The sequence below is a fragment of the Salvelinus alpinus genome, chromosome 18 (assembly GCF_045679555.1).
Source record: "Salvelinus alpinus chromosome 18, SLU_Salpinus.1, whole genome shotgun sequence".
Classification (NCBI taxonomy): domain Eukaryota; kingdom Metazoa; phylum Chordata; class Actinopteri; order Salmoniformes; family Salmonidae; genus Salvelinus; species Salvelinus alpinus.
This window is the reverse complement of record NC_092103.1, coordinates 46,316,162-46,328,972: the sequence shown is the minus strand read 5'-3', so window position 1 is coordinate 46,328,972 and position 12,811 is coordinate 46,316,162. Positions and strand designations below refer to the sequence as shown.

Sequence of the window (12,811 nt, the reverse complement as noted above, 5' to 3'; positions counted from 1 at the left end):
GAGTAACTTCCTTCTCCAGACTTCCTTGTGTTTTTGTACAGATACATTTCCTTGTACACCAAAGAAAATGGAATATGTATCCAAAACTCACTATGTGTTTGGTGGTTTATGGAACAGAACAGCACCAAAAGTTAGGAGAACACCATGGGCTACTGCATGGGCTACTTACTGGACGACAAGGCTAGGGGAATGCACAGCCTCCTACGTCAGAGCACAGGCATGGCTTGTAAACACACATGACAAGTGCTGTTAGTGTGCTTTCTGTCAGTGGCAGTCCTCGGGTGTAGAGGCTGGAAGGAATTTAGCTAGCGACCACGCAATTTGTTATATGGACAAATAGGATCCGCTGACTGGATCAAATCACTCCTAGAAGTACAGGAATACACCATTTAATCGTGTGAAAGGGACGCTAAGGAAACATGATGTCTGTATTGGGAAGAGCGAGTCGGCTCATTCAATGTAAGTTGATGGTAGCTAGCTACTTTTTGCTAATGTTAGCGAGCTAGCTATACAGATAGCTGGTAACGCTGAAGTTGGTTAGCTCGCAAGTTAGCAGCAGCACAAGAACATGAACACAGACAAAAGTTACCAGTGTCTTTGACATGCATTTGCTGGTTAACAGCTAACAGCGAAATCTAGCTTATATTGCCCTTTACCACAGTCGCTAGCTAGTCAGCTAACTAGCATTGCCTTTTAACCTTCAGGTTGTGAATGAGTAAGGTATTTCGTGAGAGACCGAACTTCACTGATGCCTCAAGACAGCATTATACTAGCACTTTATTTTTGTAAATATTTCATTTTTAATTAAATCGCAATAATATGCCAAGTCAAAAGCTAGCTAGCAAGTATTGCTTCTAGCTGGTTTGTTTGAGGACTAACCACACACTAACTAATGTTTACTAAACCTTGGTCAAACTGCTTTGTCATATTATTGAGCTCTTCCAGGAGTTAAATTAACTGTGAAAAATAGCTACGTCGGCTAAAATTGAGGCAATGTAACGTTTATTTAGCTAATGCAATTCAAAGTTACACAACTGACATTTTTTTCAACTTGCATAACCCTGCGCCGCTTAGCGTTCACTGATTGTTGCTGCAGCCAGTTAGACATATATATATATATATATATATTATTTACATTTTACATTTTAGTCATTTAGCAGACGCTCTTATCCAGAGCGACTTACATTGGTAAGTACTACTAGTCTACTGAGCTATTCTTAAATAACAAATACTAAAGTTGCTGCTCCCAAGCTTGACAGATAATACATGTTGGTAATGCCTTAAAATAATAATTGCAGTTTTGCTTTCAGTATGATTATAAAATGTAATGTTTTTCTTATCTGTTTTAGGCATAGGCTTAGAAGGAAGTAAATCAATTTAAATGTCTGATTTTGACTTTCATTCTTGTCACCTCTCTCCCCTTCAGTTGCCAAGTGCAGTAACGCCATAAACCTGTGTGTTACGACATCTCTCAGAAGACAGTCTAGTAGTGCAACCGCTGCAGCCTTCGTCCAGCCAGCCTCCACAGCCACCCCAGAAGCTGTAGAAAACAGGTCCAGTACAATAGACTAGAGAGAGGGAATAAATATCCCTTTGATTAAAGTACTCTTTTACCCTGTCGTCATTCATACTGAAACGTGTTGAGTGAGAACCTGCATGTAGACACTAGCCTAGACACTACCCTATTCTTCTATGTTGATGAAAGGACTAAATTGACGTCAGGAGTCCTGCACCAAGTTAAACAAATGCAGATACATAAAGCTGTGTGAGCTGTGTTGCTTGAAGTTCAATGCAGAGATGGGATCTCTAAAGAGGCAGCAGCCAAAATGTAGGACCACGCTGAGCTTCAATGGGTTCATTAAATGTAAGACTGAGCAAGAACAAACTATAGTTTTGTGTGTGGCATCACTTCCTTCAATACAGGGCCTGGATAAATACTTACTGTCCACAGTATAGTACAGTAGTATAGGCCTAATTTGGGGGGGGAGACGTATGCGTGCCAGTTAGTTATGTAGGTGGTAGAGCCCTCGTACGGCCTTGCTCCATGTGTTTCAATGGCACCTCTTTCTGGATACATGCCTAGATATCAGATTTATACTAGGGATATCTGCTTGGCTGTTTCAGTTCTGAATAGCACAGTACTACTGTACATGTCCACACAGAAACATAAATACATGGATACTTGCTTAGATGTCTTGAGTTACAATTGTAAATAAGGATACAGTATTAATGTAGTACTGTACATATCCTTTGCAGAAAGCCCAAAACAGGGATCTTAATGATGAACATGGGAGGACCTGAGAAACTGGACGATGTTCACGATTTCCTGCTGCGCCTTTTCTCCGACACCGATCTGATGAAGCTTCCTGTTCAGAAGTAAGTTGTACTCGTACAAACACACACACACTGTGATGGTCCTGAAGTTATTTCCAATGTTTTAAGGGTTTATAAAAAGAGTATTTCCATACTGACTTTTACATGAGTCCTTTGTATGACTGACCAGATGGGACTCATTCCCTCCCAAACAAAAAAGAACAAATCAATATTTTCAACCTACCTGGCACCCCTTACAAACAATAACCTCAAGTCAAAACCGTTACAACACACACACAAGGACAAGGTAAATTTATGTTTGCCAGGCCCAAGATCTATTTGTGCCGTCTTGCCATAGATGGATTACACTGATCAGCAATATAAACACAACATGTAAAGTTGTGGTCCCATGTTTCATGAGCTGAAATAAAAGATCCCAGAAATGTTCCATACACACAAAAAAGCTTATTTCTCTCAAATTAAGTGGACTAATTCGTTTACATCCCTGTTTTTTTTTTTTTTTTCATTTCCCGGACATTAAACTCTGTTTTAAAGTCACCAGTGGCCTCGTGGTGAAATCCCGGAACAGTTTCCTTCCTCTCCGGCAACTGAGTTAGGAAGAACGCCTGTATCTTTGCAGTGACTGGGCGAATTGATACACCATCCAAAGCCTGATTTAATAACTTTACTTTGAGCTCAAAGGGATATTCAGCATCTGTTGTGTTTAAAATAAAAACATCTACGAATAGATGCCCTTAAATTCATTACTTGATTATTGAGGCAGATAATTGTATCTGTGGGGTACAGAGATAAGATAAGACAACTGTTTTTGCTTTGGTATTATGTGTAGATTGATGAAGAGGGAAAATAATTTAATCCCTTTTTAGAATAACGCTCTAACGTAAGAAAATGTGGAAAAAGTCATGGCGTCTGAATACTTTCCGAATGATCTTGGGACCAAGTTACATTTATTACTCCAGAAGTTGACATGATTTATTGACGATGTGAATCTCTCTTCTTCCTCAGTCGACTTGGTCCGTTCATAGCGAAGCGGCGCACCCCTAAGATCCAAGAGCAGTACAGCCGGATCGGAGGAGGCTCCCCTATCAAGGCCTGGACCACCATGCAAGGAGAGGGCATGGTCAAACTGCTGGATGAGATGTGTCCGGAAACAGGTCAGACCGTAACACTTCATAGCCCATACATAACACTTCATAGCCCATACATAGCTCAGCGTTCAACACCATAGTGCCCACACAGCTCACCACTAAGCTAAGGACTCTGGGATTAAACACCTCCCTCTGCAACTGGATCCTGTTCTTCCTGACAGGACGCCCACATGTGGTAAGGGTAGGGGGGCTCCTCAGGGGTGCGTACTTAATCCCCTCCTGTACTCCCTGTTCACCCACGACTGTGTGGCCAAGCACAACTCCAACACCATCATTTAGTTTGCCGACAAGACAACGGTGGTAGGCCTGATCACTGACAACGATGAGACAGCCTATAGGGGGAGGAGGTCAGAGACCTGGCCTGGGTGGTGCCAGGACAACAACCTCTTCCCTCAATCTGAGCAAGACAAAGAAGCTGATCATGGACTACACGCCCCCCATTCACATTGACGGGGCTGTAGTGGAGCGGGTCGAGAGTTTCAAGTTCCTTGGTGTCCACATCACCAACAAACTATCATGGTCCAAACACACCAAGACAGTAGTGAAGAGGGCACGACAACGCCTATTCCCACTCAGGAGACTGAAAACAATTGGCATGGGTCCCCAGATCCTCAAAGTTCTACAGCTGCACCATCGAGAGTATCCTGACCGGTTGCATCACCGCCTGGTATGACAACTGCTTGGCGTTACAGAGGGTAGTACGTACATCATTGGGGCCAAGCTTCCTGCCATCCAGGACCTCTATACCAGGCGGTGTCAGAGGAAGGCCCAAGAAATTGTCAGACTCCAGTCACCCAAGTCATAGACTGTTCTCTCTCTGCTACCGCATGGCAAGTGGTACCGGCGCGCCAAGTCTAGGACCAAAAGGCTCCTTAACAGCTTCTACTCACAAGCCATAAGACTTAACAGCTTCTACGCCCCCCCCTCCCCCATTTTGTTTTTACACTGCAGCTACTCACTGTTTATTATCTATGCAAAGTCACTTAACCCCTACCTACATGTACAAATTACCTCGTTATTTTATTGTTACTTAAACATTTTGTTTTAGTTTATTTAGTAAATATTTCCTTAGCTGCATTGTTGGTTAAGGGCTTGTAAAGTAAGCATTTAACGGTGAGGTCTACACCTGTTGTATTTGGTAACAAATAACATTTGATTTGACATACCACTTAATAACCCAAACATTACCAGCGTTCTGCACTAACTTTTTCCACTGATGGTACTAGTAACTTACCTTACTTATAATTTAATAAACACCCCATTTTACTTTTGTGACTATGTACCGTTTTTTTTAAAGTGTGCTATCGTACGAGGCTTTAACATTGAACCAACCAATGTCAAAGGTCAGGGATCATCAACTAGATTCAGCCTCGGGCCAATTTCCTTTTCTTGAGGGGATGGTCGTAGGGCCGGAACATATTTACATATAATTTGTAGCCTGCAAATTGACCGCAAGAAGCACAAATAGATATAACATTTGACTAAAACGTAATCTTTTTTTCATACCTTGTTTACATTTTGTATATGATCACATATTGCTCTATTACGTGAGAATACTTTGGAACAGATTTACAAAATTAAAATCACTTGGAGCTGATTTCCTGGTGTTTTACACTCTTATATCCAACAATAAAAGAAAATAAATATAAAATATAATATTTTTTTATATTTTTGCTCAGAACTTGGCCAAATAAATCCCCCTGTAGGACGGCAGTTGGCGGAACAAGGACCTGCCTGATAATATGCGGCTAAAAGCTTCTTCTTTTTTTCTCTCTCTCTAATCTATTGATGACCAGATACTTCGGTTGTAACTGGCTCTGTTGCAATCACATTTTACAGTTGATCGACAACATTAGCACTGTTACAATACTTAGACTCCTCTTTGTTTTGAACAATAGCCTTTATAAAAATTTAAAAAATGTTGCTGCTGCATGGGTTTATTTGTTGTCTTGCTATGAATCAAACAAGCTATCACCTATTTATTTTACATTTTATTTAACCTTTATTTATCTAGGCAAGTCGGTTAAGAACAAATTCTTGTTTACAGTGACGGGCTAGGAACAGGCCTCCTGCCAGGATGGGGGGGGCTGGGATTAGAAATATAGGACAAAACACACATCACGACAAGAGACAATACTACATAAAGTGAGACCTAAGACCTATTTCTTGGTTGACTCATATCAACATCTCAGCTCTCTAGTGGTTTGCCAGGCTAAATAAATACAACAGAATATGCCTAATTTTAAAAAGAACATTGATGGAAATAAATCAATAAAAAATGCTTGGCAGAGCATACCAAGTCTGATTGGTCGCACCCTTTAAAAAAATATATATGTATGTATAATTAAACAAATATATATATTTTCATAATTGATGATGACATGACCTGTTCCATAATGTGCCTGCAGATAGGGGTGAGTGGAAGGAGAGTGTATCACACTCAAACTCACACACTGCTACCTAGCCTCTACAGTGGTACTTATTTTCCACCATAATTTGCAAATAAATTCATTAAAAATCCTACAATGTGATTTTCTGGAGAGAAAAAAATAGTTGAAGTGTACCTATGATGAAAATTACAGGCCTCTCATCTTTTTAAGTGGGAGAACTTGCACAATTGGTGGCTGACTAAATACTTTTTTGCCCCACTGTATGCTTTCAGGCACTAGCACTAACACTGGGCCACACAAGATGCCACACAGTCCCCAAAACAAACCGTCTGACTGTTTCATCGCTGTAGTGTTTTTAACTGTCGTTGACACTGGCTGGGTGTGGCGGGGGAGATAGTTGAGGAGTGTTGTTCCACACCCCCTTACACCACACTTTACTGATAACGGGGAAATGTTTTAGCTTTACGTGGGCACGTCTTACGTAAGACCACTCTGTGTTTGGCCTAATTTGGAGAGCTTGTAATTCAATTATATTCCCTAAGTATACTTTTTTATTATTATCCATTTCACTAATGCTAACTTAGATGTGAAATGAGGAAATGCCATTTTTATAATCAGCTTTACAGTTCTCACATTCATGTTTTTGTTTTATGTCTACAGCTCCTCATAAATTCTACATAGGGTTTCGCTACGTGCATCCTCTGACGGAGGAGGCTATTGAGGAGATGGAGAAGGATGGAGTAGAGAGAGCAGTGGCTTTCACCCAGTACCCACAATACAGCTGTTCTACAACAGGTAGGCCCAGTACCCACAATACAGCTGTTCTACAACAGGTAGGCCCAGTACCCACAATACAGCTGTTCTACAACAGGTAGGCCCAGTACCCACAATACAGCTGTTCTACAACAGGTAGGCCCAGTACCCACAATACAGCTGTTCTACAACAGGTAGGCCCAGTACCCACAATACAGCTGTTCTACAACAGGTAGGCCCAGTACCCACAATACAGCTGTTCTACAACAGGTAGGCCCAGTACCCACAATACAGCTGTTCTACAACAGGTAGGCCCAGTACCCACAATACAGCTGTTCTACAACAGGTAGACCCAGTACCCACAATACAGCTGTTCTACAACAGGTAGGCCCAGTACCCACAATACAGCTGTTCTACAACAGGTAGGCCCAGTACAACAGGTAGAACTGGGGCCGAGCTGACAAAGGTAAAAAATCTTAGGTATCCCCCTTTCCTTTCCCACCTTCCCTAATAAAAGTTTGATTTACATTTTCCAATGTCCTCATAGTGCTTTACATTGTAACTCACCTCATCCACTACTGTCCCTGTTCTGGACCTGTCACCCACTCACACATCTTGTCTTTTTTTTAAAGTTAGTCTTGGCCTGGGAGTTACTGATAAGTGAACTTGATCTTGTTCTTATCAACACAAGAAGACACAGGAAGACTGAATACGCCACACCCTACATCCCATCCACTTAGTAGTACTTTTGTAAAGCACTGTGTAAAACTGTTTTGAAGGGCTATATAAACACATTACCGTTCAAAAGTTTGGGGGTCACTTAGAAATGTCCTTATTTTTGGAAAAAAGGCCAAATAAAAAGTTTGTCCATTTTTTAAAATAACATCAAATTGATCAGAAATACAGTGTAGACATTGTTAATGCTTTTTTATCCATTTTTTATTTTTTAAATGGAATATCTACTGAGGCCCATTATCAGCAACCATCTGATAATAGCTAATCCAAGTTTATCAATTTAAAAGGCTAATTGATCATTAGAAAACCCTTTTGCAATTATGTTAGCACAGCTGAAAACTGTTGTTCTGATTTAAAGAAGCTATAAAACTGGCTTTCTTTAGACTAGTTGAGTATCTGGAGCATCAGCATTTTTGTGGGTTCGATTACAGACTCAAAATGGCCAGAAACAAATCACTTGCATTCACACTTAGACACACAGGTGTTTCCCCCTCCACTCTTTCCACTATGATCCACAGTTAGATCAGTTGAGGAGGATGTATATTCCCTGTGAACCTCAAATATGTTCCTTTGACTTCTAACAGAGATTTTGGAAAGCTTGTTATAACCAAAAAAGAATGACTTAACTTGAGTCTTCATTATTTTTGTTGTTGTTTGTTGTTGAAAACAGGCAGCAGTCTGAACGCTATCTATCGATACTACAGCAGCAGAGCAGACAGGCCTAAGATGAGGTGGAGTGTCATCGACCGCTGGCCCACACACCCCCTGTTGGTCGAGGTGAGACTCCCTAACTGTCTACAGTCAAAATGATTCTGCACATGGGGGTCTCAATTCCCTCTGATAACCTCAAAATGTTTTATGACATTTTACCTGGATGGCAAATCCACTCACATTATCAGATTGTTATAGTCTGTTGAGGTTAAGAAAGGACAATAACTATCTTTAGTCAGGGTTAACCCCTAAAGGGAAGACCCATTGCTATTTCTGGAGTCACCCATGTCCCTCATTTAGAGGCAGCACTGAAGTCAGGGATGTTACTCTAGGTTAAATAGAACTGTAGAACTAGGTTAAATAGAACTGTAGAACTAGGTTAAATAGAACTGTAGAACTAGGTTAAATAGAACTGTAGAACTAGGTTAAATAGAACTGTAGAACTAGGTTAAAGAAGCATTTTAAGGCCAGAACAGAACATAATGTCATGGGCTGTAATGGGATTCCCTTCCTGCCTTTGTAATTAGCTGTGTCTGAAAAGAAACCCCACTCCTTTTTGACCAAGTAGTGCACTCCTTTTTGACCAAGTAGTGCACTCCTTTTTGACTGACTCCATTTCTGTTCCAGTGGAAATTAAAGTGAAAACTGAGTACGAATAAAACAAGCAAGGTTAAAGAGAACATCTGTAGGACATGTCGTCCTAACGTCAGCAATGTTGTGTTCATTAGGGCACCAAATGGAAGAAAATAGACTGAAACAAGGAGGGGACGACCAGAAACGCACTATTTCTTTTGGTTCTCCCTTTTGCATAACGTTTTGGTACGGTGTGCACTAATAAAAACCGACACAGACAACCGCGCGAAGAGCAGACTGATCGTTGAGTCATGATGTAAATGTCTGCCTAATAATATCTGTATTGTCTCTGCAGTGAGTCATGGTATAGGTCACTATCAATAAAACGTCACAGTACGGTGCAGAGTGTTCGATTTGGCTGCTGGGGGAGGGGGGGGGGGGCAAGGAGACCCGCAGCTCCGCTAAAACCATTGAAAACTACGTGCCGTTTTCAAGGGATTGTTAAATAAAGGTTAGAACTATTTGGTTGTTATATCATCACCTATTGAAGAGCAGAGTCACAACTACACATTTCCTGATTAATCCATGCAATGGAATTGTCCACATTTATCTCTATCATCAACAGAGTTATAGTTATTTTTCCGTGAAGGGCGGGATTTAGAGGGAAGCGTAGACAACGAGTCTCCATTGGTCCGCTAGTTTGAGTGACGGTTCTATCATCAACAGAGTTATAGGCTACACTACAGCAAGGACCTGCATGCTGTTCATGATCAGGGAACCTGGGTTGATCTTGTCATTTCAGATAATGTGACGGTAGCCTCATATCTCTCAATATGCCACCATTAATTTGATATTTGAGTGATATAAATAATAAAAGCGAGCTATACCTGACAAGTATGAGTGGTTTAGGTTAATTTCCCATCCCACTTGCGACTTCAAATGTAGTTGTCAATGGTTTCGCGGAGAGCTGGGGTCTCCTACATTCTTACCCCCCCCCCCCCCCCCAGCAGCCAAATGGAACACGCTGCACCTCTTATTGATTATGACGTGTATCCTAATAATATGACATATATCCTAATAATATATCTGTATTGTCTCTGTAGTGTTTCTCCCAGCATGTCCTCAACGAGCTGCAGAAGTTTCCCCCAGAGAAGAGGGATGATGTGGTTATCCTGTTCTCAGCTCACTCACTACCCTTGTCTGTGAGTACAGGACTGTTGCTAAGGACACACATTTTAATCGGCATGACATCGGCATGCCAGACATTATCAGTGGAAATTAAACATGGCTACTCTTTTCTAGTAAGAATGTGTGACGGTTCAGTGTTGTTGTACACTATGGCTCTGTGAGTACAGTGCTGACCATTCATAGAATACATATTCCTCTAAGACGTTATCGGGACGTTACTAATTGAGGATTTCATTGAAGACTCGTGATACAAGTTTTACCCCCAAAAAATAAACATTGATAACTAAAGCACTTTATGTTGACGTAAGAAGGGCTATATGAATATATTTGATTGATACATTTTGCTTTGAAAAGTTCAATGAGAAAGAAAGGGGGTTAAGTGTTGTCTGTGTAGATGGGTAACCAGGCAAGTTTTCAGTGTCAGTCTTGTCTCTCTCTAGGTGGTGAACAGGGGAGATCCGTACCCTCAGGAGGTTGGAGCCACTGTGCAGAGAGTCATGGAGAGACTACAGCACTGTAATCCTTACCGCCTGGTCTGGCAGTCCAGGGTAACGACCACACACACACACACACTGTCTTTCATCTGTGGTGCAGAGAGAATTACAGCCTCAAAACGTAGATGACTTCCACACTCGTGGTTACCTCCTCGACGTTTCTAGTTCAGGCTAAACGCACAGAGCCACTGGGTAGATAGTCTTTTTCAGAACTGTGTTGTTCTGTAGTGGTCTTGTGGTGAAAGGGTTTCTCCATCAGGGCTGCTGCAATACGGTGAAGGCTGTCCACTCGACCCAGAAGGAGTGTGAAAGCGCTTCGGTGATGAAATCGCACTTCCTTTTGTTATAAAATACATTTTACCAAGAAAAATGTTACATTTTGTGGTCGTAGTCTTTAAAGTTGTTTTTCGACGGGTCGCAAAAAAGCTAAATTAGCATGCCACGAGCTGAATTAAATGTAAAAGGCTTTGAAAATAAAAGTTTAAAATACCCTCAGTGTTCCGTTGACATTGATGCGCTTTTGTGTGAAATCATCATAAAAAAAGATCAGGAGTTTTGAATTTGTATGAAAATCAAATACGAAAGATGCTACATGTCGTCTCAAAATGAGTATCCATAAGACGCTGCAGTGCTTGAGGCGTCACTACAGCCCCGGGTTCGATCCCAGGCTGTGTTACAGCCGGCCGTAATCGGGAGATCCATGAGGCGGCGAACAATTGGCCCAGCGTCGTCCAGGTTAGGGGAGGGTTTAGCCGGCCGGGATTTCCTTGTCCCATTGCGCTCTAGCGACTCCTTGTGGCAGGCCGGGCGGCTGCAAGCTGACTTCGGTCGCCAGCTGTACGGTGTTTCCTTTGACACATTGGTGCGGCTGGCTTCCGGGTTAAGCAAGCAGTGTGTCAAGAAGCAGTGCGGCTTGGCGGGGTCGTGTTTCAGAGGACGTGTGGCTCTCGACCTTCGCCTCTCCCGAGTCCGTACGGGAGTTGCAGCGATGGGACGATTCTGTAACTACCAATTGGATGTCACGAAAAAGGGGCTAAAACAAAATGAATGACTACATATGCATCTGACCTCCTATATTGTTTTATGTCCTGCGGATTTAAGAAGGATGACTAGTTCAACGGGAAAGTGAGCCTGTCAGGTATTCAGTAGCCGTAAGACTGCATCCAGCCTAGCTGACACAACAAAAATAAAATCTAGATTGACCACTTTAATCCTCTGGCCTCCATTTTAATTATTCACCCTAGTTCTGGCCACTCTACAAGGGTGTAAACTGGGCCACTCTACAAGGGTGTAAACTGGGCCACTCTACAAGGGTGTAAACTGGGCCACTCTACAAGGGTGTAAACTGGGCCACTCTACAAGGGTGTAAACGTTAAATAACCTCTGAACGGCTCATGATAGAGACATGCGGTTTGGACAATTGGTTTTCTTATAGGATTATCTGCACAACTAACATATTTTACCCATTGGTCAAAATATGCATTTTTAATTGGACACTGGGGTCACATGGCTGAGGTCATTTGATCTTATTGAGGTAGAAACACAGGGCTGAGATCATTGGTCTTATTGAGGTAGAAACACAGGGCTGAGATCATTGGTCTTATTGAGGTAGAAACACAGGGCTGAGATCATTGGTCTTATTGAGGGAGAAACACAAGGGTGAGATCATTGGTCTTATTGAGGTAGAAACACAGGGCTGAGATCATTGGTCTTATTGGGGTAGAAACACAGGGCTGAGATCATTGGTCCTATTGAGGTAGAAACACAGGGCTGAGACCATTGGTCTTATTGAGGTAGAAACACAGGGCTGAGATCATTGGTGTTATTGAGGTAGAAACACAGGGCTGAGATCATTGGTCTTATTGAGGTAGAAACACAGGGCTGAGACAGAGAGCAGACAGAAAGCATCTGATATGATACATGTTGAGCAACCCTGTGGTGATCAGTATGTAATGCCAGTCTATATGTGGTGGCCCTGACCCTTGACCCCCTGGCCTCACCAGGTTTCGTAACGGACACATCACATAATAATTAGTTCAGCCACAGCATTTATTTATATATATATTTTTAAATGTAACCTTTATTTAACTAGGCAAGTCAGTTAATTTACAATGACGGCCTACACCGGCCAAACCCGGACGACGCTGGGCCGCCCTATGGGACTCCCAATCACGGCCCGGATGTGATGCAGCCTGGATTCGAACCAGGGACTGCAGTTTAACACCCGTGGATCTTCTAAATACAATACTATATTATCAATTTGGTTAGAACTCTTATTGTATTCACATATCTAATGCTCTGTCTTAATTTGAAAAGCCTAAATTGCTTTTTAATGATGTCGAGTCTAATATGACTCATGTGAAATTAACTTAAAGTTGTATTTTTTGCTTTGCCATTTCAGAAAATGTCCATAATATATCTGCATTAATAGTGGAATGATAGTGTTTCACAGTATTACTAACCTGCCAGTGTTGTGATTGGCTGT

General features: G+C 41.8%; 1 protein-coding gene across 1 annotated transcript in view; it reads left to right on the top strand.

The window, feature by feature from the left end:
* Positions 1 to 204: 204 nt before the first annotated feature.
* The window catches only part of fech (ferrochelatase), a 22,156-nt gene continuing 9,549 nt past the window's right edge, over positions 205 to 12,811 (top strand). Inside the window, exons 1-8 of the mRNA XM_071351468.1 lie at positions 205 to 459; positions 1,427 to 1,553; positions 2,257 to 2,376; positions 3,340 to 3,488; positions 6,533 to 6,667; positions 8,031 to 8,137; positions 9,748 to 9,846; positions 10,273 to 10,380. Of these exons, the coding sequence (XP_071207569.1) occupies positions 420 to 459; positions 1,427 to 1,553; positions 2,257 to 2,376; positions 3,340 to 3,488; positions 6,533 to 6,667; positions 8,031 to 8,137; positions 9,748 to 9,846; positions 10,273 to 10,380 (885 nt within the window). The 5' untranslated portion in view covers positions 205 to 419. The remainder of the gene's footprint in view (positions 460 to 1,426; positions 1,554 to 2,256; positions 2,377 to 3,339; positions 3,489 to 6,532; positions 6,668 to 8,030; positions 8,138 to 9,747; positions 9,847 to 10,272; positions 10,381 to 12,811) is intronic.